General features: G+C 34.7%; 3 protein-coding genes across 4 annotated transcripts; 2 read left to right on the forward strand and 1 right to left on the reverse strand.

Moving 5' to 3' along the window:
* Window positions 1–581: 581 nt before the first annotated feature.
* On the forward strand, window positions 582–3,821 carry chmp5a (charged multivesicular body protein 5a). 2 transcript variants are annotated; one of them, XR_013821864.1, is made up of 9 exons: window positions 687–839; window positions 959–1,063; window positions 1,793–1,839; window positions 1,986–2,079; window positions 2,416–2,487; window positions 2,597–2,705; window positions 2,777–2,892; window positions 3,032–3,140; window positions 3,526–3,821. XR_013821864.1 is itself a non-coding variant. In XM_079877224.1 (8 exons), the coding sequence occupies exons 1-8, from the start codon at window positions 774–776 to the stop codon at window positions 3,080–3,082; spliced, it is 660 nt and encodes a 219-aa protein (XP_079733350.1). In that variant the 5' UTR covers window positions 582–773; the 3' UTR covers window positions 3,083–3,821. The 2 variants fall into 2 exon arrangements, 1 of the variants encoding a protein (XP_079733350.1); XM_079877224.1 differs by having other exon boundaries at window positions 582–839; window positions 3,032–3,821.
* A 294-nt stretch (window positions 3,822–4,115) lies between these two features.
* On the forward strand, window positions 4,116–7,735 carry bag1 (BCL2 associated athanogene 1). Its single transcript, XM_079877421.1, has 7 exons — window positions 4,116–4,225; window positions 4,549–4,674; window positions 4,936–5,018; window positions 5,092–5,205; window positions 5,590–5,697; window positions 5,917–5,979; window positions 6,103–7,735. The coding sequence occupies exons 1-7, from the start codon at window positions 4,189–4,191 to the stop codon at window positions 6,190–6,192; spliced, it is 621 nt and encodes a 206-aa protein (XP_079733547.1). The 5' UTR covers window positions 4,116–4,188; the 3' UTR covers window positions 6,193–7,735.
* Window positions 7,736–7,817: 82 nt separating this feature from the next.
* Window positions 7,818–11,215, reverse strand: myl12.2 (myosin, light chain 12-2). Its single transcript, XM_079877422.1, has 4 exons — window positions 11,136–11,215; window positions 10,347–10,554; window positions 8,878–9,039; window positions 7,818–8,760 (listed from the first exon to the last, which is right to left on the reverse strand). The coding sequence occupies exons 2-4, from the start codon at window positions 10,528–10,530 to the stop codon at window positions 8,588–8,590; spliced, it is 519 nt and encodes a 172-aa protein (XP_079733548.1). The 5' UTR covers window positions 10,531–10,554; window positions 11,136–11,215; the 3' UTR covers window positions 7,818–8,587.
* Window positions 11,216–11,972: the final 757 nt, after the last annotated feature.

An 11,972-nucleotide genomic window follows, 5' to 3' on the forward strand; every position in this document is an offset into this window, starting at 1 on the left:
TGTCTAAGAAAATGATTCATAAAACATATAAATATCAGTTGAGCCTATGTTTACTTTCTTCACTGACACAGACGAAAGGGTGTGTGTGGCTACACTACAGTGCCAGGGCTGAATGTAGGCTAAATGTCAAATTTACATAATTGTGGTTGTGATTTATTTCTGTTATAGTCGTCTTCAGCCATTTTTATGTTTGAATTTACATTGTGAAAAACAAGGTTGTGTATTTGAACATAGTATCTTCATTATATCAGTGTAGATGTAGATGGACCAAAATAAAACCATTAAAATATCAAGTAAATAAGTATTGTGATACTTAATTGGTGCCACAGTGACACACTTGTCCCAAAAAGTATTGCTATACTACAATACTCAATATGTTGTCCCACGGTGAGTCATTTTCCCTGTTGCACCTACACAAAATTTGAGAGTTCCTCCACCTGCCAAATCCCACTTTAACCACTGCAGACCGCATAGTGGCGGCAATAGACAATCCATTTATTTATAGCTTTCGTTGGTATGCCTACATTTCCTATATTGGTTGGTTAAAAATATATGGGACAAAACAATTTCAAGGGAAAAATGAGGAGGAGTAGAAAAACACACTGCAATAAGAAGTATCGATTTTAAGGGAAATACTAAAGCTTACTATCCTCAGCCGTGACTTTTATTATGGTGTGTGAATTCTCCCACCAACCGGAACAAGCCCGTTGGGATAGTCAGCATTTAAATACCTCTACAAAGCAAATAAGTACAGTATAAATCCCCTTTAAATAATGAACAGAATTTTCGGTCGGAGTAAACAGACGCCTCCTCCTAACCTTTCTGACTGCATAGGCAATGTAAGTACTATATGGTTGTGTGAATGTCTTGCAGTCTCAGAACCTCAGTGAAGCTGATTGGTGTTTGCATGTCAGACATGGGTACAGTGGATGCTGTCTGTGTGGTGTTCCCGTTATAGGTGGATACGAGGGTCGAGTCGATCGATAAGAAAATAGCGAGAATCGACGCAGAGCTAATGAAGTATAAGGACCAGATGAAAAAGATGAGGGATGGACCCTCAAAAGTGAGCATCAGAAACTCGATTTGATATAACGTTACATACAACTATATATATCATTCTACTGTACAGTGAGATCCAAAAGTCTGAGACCACTTTATTTTGCATTTTTAATAATTTTTTTGCTTTACACATATTATCAGCATAACAACTAGGGATTTAAGTATTAACATTCCTTAGTATTTTTTGTCCTCCTTCTGGCAGCAGCACCAATTTAGTATTATTGAGATATTATTATAGTTTAATTAATATTTTGAATTATTTTTTATTTTAATTTTAGTTAAGATTGTAGTCATTCTGTTGTGCTTTTATAATTTTGAACTTTATAACTTTTTTATTTCAGTTTTAGTAAAGCAATTTTATTTCAAGGAATTACATTTTTTTTATGGTTTTAGTAAACTATAACCCTGACTCGAGCTTCATTAATTCCTAATGACAATAAAACTTAATGATCATGTTATCCAGCATAATCTGAGAATGATCCAAAGAGCATCTTGTGCATTAAAAAATCTGAACTTTAGTGTTCACAAGGTCACAAATGTACTTAATTTAAATTGATTACTGACCCTGACTATATTCTTTTTACCTTATATTTTCAAAATCCTAAAATTGTGTTTATTTCCAAGTTTAAATTAGACCTTGAATCCCAGATTTTCAGAGTGGTCTCAGATTTTTTTGATCCCACCGTAAAACATAAAGAATTCTGTAAGCGTGAGATGAACGATCTCTTTACAGAATACAGTGAAACAGAAGGCGATGAGAGTGCTGAAACAAAAAAGAATGTGAGTTTTATCCTGATGAATATTCATTTGAAATGTGTGAAATGTTTATTTCAATATCTAGCATTCTGTTTTCATTTCACACTGATAAAGGATGTTTTTAGTAATAATGTTAAATGTTTGTTTTGTTTTTTTACTGTATAATGCAGGTATGAGGGTCAAAGAGATCAGCTTTCCCAGCAGTCATTTAATATGGAACAAGCCAACTATACAATCCAGTCATTAAGGGACACCAAAACAACAGTAAAGACTTGTTATTAACTTATTTACTGCTGTCCATAGATTCCCAGCACTTTTGAATTTCATTTATTCATTAATAAATTCCAAGAAATTTGATTTGCAAAGAGCCCACTTCTTCTTGCGTATATTGTATTTTCCTAATAAAATAAATAATTTCATAATGTATAGTTTTTTACTTTCTAAAATGTCATTCTGAGAATTAATTGTTTTTTGTTTTTTTTTTACAGGTATGTGTATTATTCCGAGCACTTTTATTCATTCATATTTATATTTTTTTAACTGTAAGATTCTACAAACCTTTTATACTTTAAAAAAAAAAAAAAAAAAAAACTTTTTTAGGTGGAGGCTATGAAGATTGGAGCAAAAGAAATGAAGAAAGCATATAAACAAGTGAAGATGGATCAGATTGAAGTATGCACACTAATCATTTTGATATCACTGTTTTTTTAGTAATGTTTTTGATTCATGATCAGTGGTAAATAATATACACTTTTTCATTACCAATGTTTGTGACTGATAGGACCTGCAGGATCAACTGGAAGACATGATGGAGGAGGCCAACGAGGTGCAGGAAGCTCTCAGTCGCAGCTATGGCACACCAGAGATCGATGAGGATGAACTGGAAGCAGGTTGAGTGTGTGTGTGTGTGTGTGTGTGTGTGTATTTGGAACTTTGAGCTTCACTTTTTTCTCTGTTGCAGAGCTGGATGCTCTGGGAGATGAGTTACTGCTGGATGATGACAGCTCTTATTTAGATGAAGCCTCGTCTGCACCCTCCATTCCTGAAGGAATACCCAGTGACACTAAAACCAATAAGGTGCAGATTGCATTGATAATATTGTCAATGACAAGATATACATAATCATTATCTTTTGCATATTCATTATCTTTTGGGAATATTTATTTTTGTGATTTGTTCAGTACATTTTCTTTGTTTTTGTATTTGTATCCCTCAGGATGGCGTTCTGGTCGACGAGTTTGGCCTTCCACAGATCCCTGCCACATAATAATCTGTTCTCTGATCAGTGTTTTATTTACATGCGTTGGAGGAAGTTATTAGTGCTGGTATATGGTATTGAACATGTTTTGTTGTATTCATTGCCAATCTAGCACTTGGTATTGTAACTAACTGTTTTTGTTTGAAGCACAATTTTAATTAGAATTTGGTCATGTAAAAATGTTAGCCTGATTGCCAATGAGATTCCAGTTTTTAGAAATTTGAAGAAATCTGGTATATACACCTTAAATCTACCTACTAAGAATTTCAATTGTTTCCTTAGCATACCTTTATATCAATGCATGTCCTAACAAAAGTCATTCTGGATGATATGAGATCCAAACAGTTACAAAAGTCAAGCTACTTTAAAAAAAAAAAATTACAAACATTAAAACATGTAAACCCATATTATTTAATAATATAGCAATTTCTATTTTTTTTTTTTTTTTACAGTTAATATTAATGTCTATGGCCTTGCTTCACTCTGGACTCTGAAGCTTGCTGAAACGTTGACAGAATTACGTTGACACTGATCAAGTATTTCACGTCTATAGTTCTGTGTAGCATGAATGAAGAATCTGCCTGGAGCAGCAATGTAAAGCAAGGCATCAACTGGTCTGAATATTCTTTGAATTATTAAAATGACCTGGTTTTCTTGATAATAAAGCTCATTAATGATAATACATCAAGATCTGAAATGTGAAATGCATCACTGGAGTCTGTAAGAGTTGCAATAAATGGTGGTATTTAAAAAAAATAGTGGATCATTTTTTTTTGGAACCACTGGGCTGTTTATTTGGCAGTAACACATTTTAGAAGAGGAGCAGATTGTTTTCTATTAAATTTGCATATACATTTATTCATTAGCAGACACTTTTATCCAAAGCGACTGATTTACAAAGAGCCAAAGTCCCTCTTTGAAATAGCTCACTTCTTGCGTATATGGTATCTTCCTAATGAAATAAATCATTGCATAATGCATTGTTTTTGTGCAAAAACACAAATATCAAGCACATCCCCGGTTTTCTAAGGGGCGTGACGCATATAATGCGTCACTTCCGGTTGCATAATGTACACATTCTAAAGTTGTGAAGCCTTAGCTAACAGTGTGCCGATATGGCGGAGAACACCTTGACTGTGACAGTTGCTTATGGTAAAGATAACTGACCACTTTTAAAATTTCAAAACATGAAGATATATCGAAAATAAATGTAGTCGCTATTTTATTGAGGTTAGCTTTACACTAGCTGTTAAAGCTAGCTAACGTTAACTGTAAATGATCCGAACATCACTCTAAACCTTAGACACTTATCTAAGGCAATATCGAGGCTATGAATTTATATCTTGAGTTTTCAAGTCAATTGTAATCTGCTTAAGGTTAAATGAGTGGTGAACGTTGACGCTGGATTTGCAGATACAGTTCCAGTTAGCTCTCTCGATCATTTTGAGTATTAAACCTGTGATCTTCTGTCTCAGGCACGACGAAACACAGCATCACTTTAACAGCACAAGATGGACATGAACCACTGTTGAAGGATTTGTGTGAGGCGCTGACAGAAGCCACAGGAGTACCAGCACCATCCCAGAAAGTCATATTTAAAGGTAATACAGCATATACAATGCTTTAGGCACATGGTCTGTTTCTCAGCTTCCTGTCTTTATACTCGCTCAACTGCAAATAGTCTGTGTTTTGCGTATTAACTACAGTAACTGTCATGAGTTGAAGTTTGTGAGCTCAACAGAACGATGCAGTGTTTGAAATAAAAGCATCATTAGGCTGCCATTGCAACAGTTACAGTGTATTGCTGTTGCAAGAGAAACCTGGATCACTGGAATCGTAACGTTATATTGTTCTGACTGTAGGGAAATCATTGAAGGAGATGGATGAGCCTCTGTCTGGCTTTGGAGTAAAGCAAGGTTGTAAAATGATGATGATTGGAAAGAGGGTAAGATGTGTAATGTGTTGTTCATTCATTCATTGCTTTACACAGAGTCTGACAAACTGCTTTATTTTTACAGAACAGTCCTGAGGAGGAAGCTGACCTTAAAAAGCTCAAAGACATTGAAAAGTCAGTGGAACAAACCGCAAAGAAGCTTGAGAAGGTGGATGGTGAACTCACAGGACTGAAGAACGTATGTGTGACATGTTTTTAAAAAATAAAAGTCTTCAGGTGCATCCTAATCCACGTATTTATGGCACTATTCTATGCCTTTTTATAGTATAAATAGTGTGAGTAGTGTGAAAATTGCGATTCAAATATCTGGATGATGCACTGAATTAACCGAAAAAGTGTGGAATGTTGGACGCACTCAACTATCGTAGCTTTAATTACATACCGATGAGGGGCTAACAGATTCTGATGTTGGATGACAAAATAACCTTATGAAATTCATGGTTGAGTAGTGGATAGTGTATAGTATGTCATTTGGGACACATCATTTATTTTGTACGAGGTTGTACGAGGCTTGGCAATATGGTCATTCTCATAATTGAATTCATAATGTAATGATTTTCAGGGTTTTCTTGCAAAGGAGTTGCAAGCTGAGGCTCTTAACAAACTGGACCACAGAGTGAAAATAGCCTCCGAGCAGTTCATGAAGATCCTAGAGGAAATAGATGCACTGGTAAATTGTTTTTCCGTTTCTTAAAGTTGCTCAAAGTAAAACCAAGTTAAAAACCCGTTACACTCAGATGTAATGTCACAATAAGGAAGAAAAGATCTGCTGCTACTTTAGATTCATTGCCAATTGATTATTTTAGAGATAAAATAAAACTACAGTATATTAAATGGATTTAAATCCTGTTGTTCAGTAAAGTCGCTTTATCTGTGCACTTATTTACAGAACTTGCCTGAGAGTTTTAATGACTGCAGGATGAAGAAAAAGGGACTTGTGAAAACTGTTCAGGTAGGATTATGCCTTATTGATATTAAGGTTTAATTAAACACTTAAGACTTTAACATACCCATGACCATTATTTGATTTCAGATGTTTAATAAATATTGTTCTCTTTATTTTCCTTGTGCTTAGGGGTTCCTAGCTCAGTGTGACAAAATTGAAGCTGGAATATCAGACCACTTGGCCAAGATTCAGACAAAAAACTTAGCCTTAGCAGAGTGATCGTGAATGAAGACTCCTGACATCAGTAGTTACTGGTGCTGCTCTGTGAGCAACTGAAGAACCTCACTGAGAGCTTTGGCACTGAAGGTGGTCCTGCAGTTCCTACACCCCATGACCTACACATGCACCTGTCATACGGAGAACGGGCGGCATTTGATTACTTATGAGTTTATATTTTTCATGCTAAGTGTTGGAAATACTTCTGGATATGGATGGGACTGAAGAGTTTTGACCATCTGGAACGTTCTGTCGTTTAACTTTGTTACCTAGCCTAAGTTTGACAGATGTTGGATTCATAATCTTGTTTTGGTCAAAGAGAAAAAAAAAATGGTGCTGGAAAAATGTCTTTTTAAAGGACCCAATGAAATGATCTAATTAATAAAATAAATCAGCATTGTACAGTAAAACATTTGGATATAAAAACGTGAAATTGTTTTTTGAAAGCAAAGGATTGTAGCTCGATAGTCCTTATTTTGTTTATATCATGATTAAATCTCAGGGTGCTCCAAACCACTGGTAGTTGTCTCCATCGATTTCTGTCTCTGATGTTGTTGTGAAGTTATTGAGAGAAATTAAACATTTGAAAACAGATTTTGTGTTGTCTTAGTTGGCAGTTTATTTATTCTGTACAATCCAAAATCTAGGTTTCAATTAACCAGATTTTTTTTTTTTTTTTTTTTTTTGTGTGAATTAAAGAAATTTCAATGTCATTACATTATTTGTAGCATATGAAACAAATAGATTTTTTTGTTGTTGTTGTTGAAAAAAAAAAATTACCTCTGTAAAGGACACCAGTACTTATTAAGAAAATAAAATGGCATGATAAGACATGTATAGGCAAAAACAGTGTTTTTTTTTTTTTTCAAGTACCAATTTGTAGGTTTCAGGCTATTTAAAAAAAATTTGTATAAAGATGATTCTCAACTGTTATGAAAGATATAACAATGATTTTTTCATTTTCCTTTATGCAATGTGTGTGTAAAATGGCTGTTAATAGGTAGTCCCAATCAATATAATGTATCTAAATATTGTATCTAATTTGCATATTAATGTGTTCTTGAGGCAACATAATGATCTCATATTTTATAGGAATGTTGATATATAATATTTCCCCATTCACTCATGTCTCCCAAAATGCCTGATAAACATGCTGTAAGTCCTGTTGCCCTCAATGGATATTGGTTTTGTAAAAGAAAGTAATATTCGGATTTGAAACCATATAACATTTTCCTGAGATGTTTATTAGATTTAAATGATAATTGTGAAATATTAAGTCATCATATTTCCATAAGAGTGCTAAATTTGATCATTCAGTCAGTCAGTTATTTTTAAAGACCAAGGAGAGGGAGTTGTCATGGTGAAACCTGAAAAAAACCATTTGGTATTTCTCTTTACATAAAACTGTGATGTGTGAGGTCTTAAAAAATTAACTGTAATATAATGTCCTCTACAGAGGAAAAATGTCTATCCCTGGGTCTCAGGAGAATAATATTATATGACAATACCTTGTTTTTAACAGATTTCAAAAATTTTGTTTTTTAACACAATAATGTTGGGATAAACTCCAAACTGACTTTTGTTTGTAAAACATTCCCCATTCTGTAAAGAAAACTTGATGACTTACCTTACATTAAATTGTTTATTACAAAGTGTAAATATCCAGCAACTCCAATGCTACATTGAATAATTCCAGAATTTATTTCTCAACATTTACAGCAGAACAGCATTCATTCACTCTGAGGTTGACTACAGATTACAAGTCTTTATGTAATTCATAGTTATGTACAAGTCTGCATAGACTGTTTGGCCATGTGTCCACTAAAGCGTTTTTTCACGCGGCTGGCGTATTTTTCAATTGTTTTCGTTTTAAAACGCCATGAGCGTTTTTACCGGTCACTGAGAGTTGAAGAATGTTCAACTTTGGGTAAAACGCAGCGCTCATCACTGTCAACTGTCCAATCACAGTGGAGGAGAGGCGGGACTAATACCTCACTGACCATTAATTTAATTTAAAACAAGAGCCAGAGAAATACGTTACATTGTATCTACATTTTAATATAGAATCAACACAGAAACCAAATATGTGTGAAATAAGATACTAGTAACACTTTCGCGGATATTCCGTATCTTAACAAGCAAAGTGTCTCAACTGAAAAAATGCTTCGCTGCCAAAACGCTCTCAAGCGCCCATAGCTAGGTGTTTTCAGCAGGCTAAAAACGCTTTGGTGGACACACGGCCTTTAAGAGAAGGTCCAGTGCAGTCAAATGATCTCACCTTGCTGATGAATAAATCCCTTTGCACTAGCCCATTTGGGGATGAATGTGGGGGAAAAGGAGAAAATTGTGTGTAGTATTAGTGTAGTTTTCATTCGTTTCAGTAGTGCTCGGCCTCATCCTAATCATCCTTGTCTTTAGCGCCGTGCTTCAGGATGCGTGTGAATTCCACATAGTTGAAGTTTCCTTTCTTGTCAATAGGGGCCTCTCTAAACAGCTCGTCTACTTCTTCATCTGTGAACCTGTCTCCCATTGTGGTCAAGAGCTCCCTCAGGTAGTCCTCCTGAATAAAACCTAGAACAAATTAGGCATATTGGTTATCAATGCTGAAAATAATTTAATAAATGTATACCAAAAACAGAATATATTCTATTTATTTTGGTGAATCCCTTACTTACTTCCCTTACTTACCTGTCCCCTCCTCATCAAAACAAGCAAAGGCGTTTTTGATGACATCCTCAGGGTCTGTTCCATTAAGTTTCTCTCCAAACATTGTGAGGAACATAGTGAAGTTAATGGGACCAGGAGCTTCATTCATCATCGCCTCGAGGTATTCATCTGTGGGGTTCTTACCTGACAATGAAATAACTTGTCAGTCAAAACCAGTTTGTATCAGATTAAATGTAGATTTTAAGTTTTGTGGCATTTAAAAATGATTTGAATTTAAATCATTTTAAGTTACCATGAAATCAAAATAGGCAATTATTATTTTTATGGAATATTGCATTGTTTATTATGATTGGTAACACTTTAGTTTAGAGCTCAATTCTCACTATTAACTAGTTGCTTATTATTAGCTTGCATTTTACTAGGATATTGGCTGTTTATTAGTACTTATAAGCACATATTAATGCCTTATTCTGCATGACCATATTCGACATCCCTTAATCCTACCCAATTCCTCTACTATCTTACAAATTATTAATAAGCAGCAATTAGGAGTTTATTGAGGCAAAAGTCATAGTTAATAGTGAGAATTGGACCCTAAAATAAAGTGTGACCAAATTATTTCTATGGACGTCATTATATTTAAAAATTAATGTACCCTCATAATCTTTCATCAAAATAACTCCCCCTCCCCTTTGCAACAACAGCTCTTCTCGTATGACGTGTTCACTGGCGTCACGACAACTTTAAGCAGCTGAAAAAGGAATGCCTTTAAACTCTCTAAATGACTTGCAATATAATGATTAACCCCCTAAGTTTAAATTAATTTATGTAATACTATACTTTGTTATTTAAGTAATTATATTGTTGTTTTAATTTAAAAAATGTGTATTGTTTTTTCTCTCTTTCAATGTATGCTGCTTGGATTTTTACTGTGTTACAGTAAAACAGATAATGCTGGTTTATTTAAAGAGATATTTGTACTTTATTATGACTTAGTGTTAACCGTTTCAGAATACTATGAAAAATATGACCATATGTAGAGATATGACAAGAAAAATATGAACCTCAGTTAATGCTCATATTTTAGTGTCCATTGCAAAAGTAATGAGCCCGGGATAGCTCCAGGTCGGAGTAATGGGCATGCAGAAAGGTGAATTGCTACAACAGAAAATAACCCCTACCCCACACCCAGACCCAGACAGACAGCTTTCACAACCAATGATAAAGACCTTTTCCCACACCCATTTCAACCTGCAGATACCCACACTTGACAATAATTGATCTGGATAGTAGCATCCAGAGAATTACAGATAATTATAACTGAAATCCCATATAGCAGTATATAGTATTTTTTGGTGGCACCAAATGGCATTAAAGTGAAAAGAGTGTGGGAAAGTGATGTCCACTGGAATGGAAACGGGGTCATTAAGTGTGAAGGGCATAAGATTAGGCTAAACCTTTTTGCTTTTGGAAAACTACTTTGTCCTTACCTAATGAGGCCAACATGTCATGCAGATCCTCTTTATCAATGAAGCCATCACGGTTCTGATCGATCATGTTGAATGCTTCTTTGAATTCCTGGATTTGTGATTGGTCGAACATGGCAAACACGTTTGATGTGGCCCGCTGGGGGCGCTTTTTGGTGGTTTTTCCCTTAGCCTTTTTGCTAGACATTTTGACAGTTCTGTGCTATTAAAACTGAAATTTAAAAAAAGACATTTTGCTTGTTAGACAAAAACATTTAACGTAGATTATACGAGTAGCTACAGGAGCTATTCAAAAAGAAGAATGACTAAAATTCATTTAGCAACGATGCCAACCACAGCAATGACTTTTACTTTATTTAAAACAACTTACTTTTCAGACGAACGGATTATTGTGTAGGCCTGTACAACACTGTGGTTATGAGTTTGTTTAGCTAACTAAGTAACTGTTACGTTAATATTAGCTGATCAGCCTACTGGCTGAATAACGTTAGTTATCAAAAACTTAGCACTTAAATTCTTTAAATGTTTATTTTCACACATCACTTCAGTTCGTTCGTCCACCTTTAGTGACTTTGTAAGAGCACTAATGGCCAATAAGAAAGCTTGAAATGTTGACAGGAAGCAGCATAACACATAATTACTAATAAGCTAACTAGCAACGGAGCTGGCTTTTTTGTAGTAGTCTGTGTCGTGTGCTACATAAAGTATAAAACTATATAACGTCACATTCAACACGTACAAATATTGGAGATTGGAGATACTCGTGCAGTAAATTAAGAAAATTAGACGTACCTATTCAGGTAAAAAGGCAGAACACCCAAACACCGGCTGCCACACTGAAACACCACAACAGCACCCCTCTAGATTAGTGTAATGGGAAAGTCCTGTCGACATATTATCAATACATTACGGACTGGAATAGCCCATGAGTGATCCTGAGGGGGTGGGTTCAAATTATCAAATAGGAAAAACGCCAAAATGACTTCTAAAATGAAAGGTGAATTGTTACAGTAAGGTTACGGGTGTGTTTATGGTTATGGTTTTAATATATTAGTTATAGGTCAGATTTAGTTTAATTAAATTTAATTAAAGTTTAGTTAAATTACAAACAACAACAACAACAACAACAACAACAACAACAACGACATTTAACATGGTATATCGGCGTCAAACTTCTGGCTTTTTTCCCCACAAGCATTATGTTACATAGAGCTATTTAAAAAAAAAAAAAATACATAACCTCAAAAATAGTTTTTATGTAGGCTATCCTTCAATAACAAAATGCTCATATTTATTATTTTAATATGACAGCAGAGGATATCTTTCACTTTAGCTGGAAGAAGAAGACAGCATTCCAAATTGCTTATAAACGTAACGTTATAATAATCATAACCATTTATATCTGAGACTTGCCGTTTCGATAGGTAGCCTAGTTCAAGGCTTTGCCACTCTTGGTGGTTTGGATTGTTTTAGAACTATTTTTCTTTTGCCGGGAAAAATATGACAACATTTATACGCAACTGACTAAATGTTAAAAGGGGTACTTTAGCGCAAATTAACCTATTGTTTAATGTATAAAACGCAACATCACACGCAATCGCTTCTGTTTTACTGAATAGTGCTGATTAC

The sequence above is a fragment of the Squalius cephalus genome, assembly GCF_949319135.1.
Source record: "Squalius cephalus genome assembly, chromosome: 7".
Classification (NCBI taxonomy): Eukaryota; Metazoa; Chordata; class Actinopteri; order Cypriniformes; family Leuciscidae; genus Squalius; species Squalius cephalus.

What these genes read in the sequence shown, in the direction of transcription:
- chmp5a (XM_079877224.1), top strand. Translation starts at nt 774, where the DNA reads ATGAACAGAATTTTCGGTCGGAGTAAACAGACGCCTCCTCCTAACCTT. An exon ending in GTGCTGAAACAAAAAAGAAT is followed by an intron (nt 1,840 to 1,985) that starts GTGAGTTTTATC and finishes TGTATAATGCAG; the next exon opens with GTATGAGGGTCAAAGAGATC. An exon ending in TGAGGATGAACTGGAAGCAG is followed by an intron (nt 2,706 to 2,776) that starts GTTGAGTGTGTG and finishes TCTCTGTTGCAG; the next exon opens with AGCTGGATGCTCTGGGAGAT.
- bag1 (XM_079877421.1), top strand. Translation starts at nt 4,189, where the DNA reads ATGGCGGAGAACACCTTGACTGTGACAGTTGCTTATG. An exon ending in GACTGTGACAGTTGCTTATG is followed by an intron (nt 4,226 to 4,548) that starts GTAAAGATAACT and finishes CTTCTGTCTCAG; the next exon opens with GCACGACGAAACACAGCATC. An exon ending in TGATGATGATTGGAAAGAGG is followed by an intron (nt 5,019 to 5,091) that starts GTAAGATGTGTA and finishes TTATTTTTACAG; the next exon opens with AACAGTCCTGAGGAGGAAGC.
- myl12.2 (XM_079877422.1), bottom strand. Translation starts at nt 10,530, where the DNA reads ATGTCTAGCAAAAAGGCTAAGGGAAAAACCACCAAAAAGCGCCCCCAG. An exon ending in TGACATGTTGGCCTCATTAG is followed by an intron (nt 9,040 to 10,346) that starts GTAAGGACAAAG and finishes TTTCATTGTCAG; the next exon opens with GTAAGAACCCCACAGATGAA. An exon ending in TTTTGATGAGGAGGGGACAG is followed by an intron (nt 8,761 to 8,877) that starts GTAAGTAAGGGA and finishes AATTTGTTCTAG; the next exon opens with GTTTTATTCAGGAGGACTAC.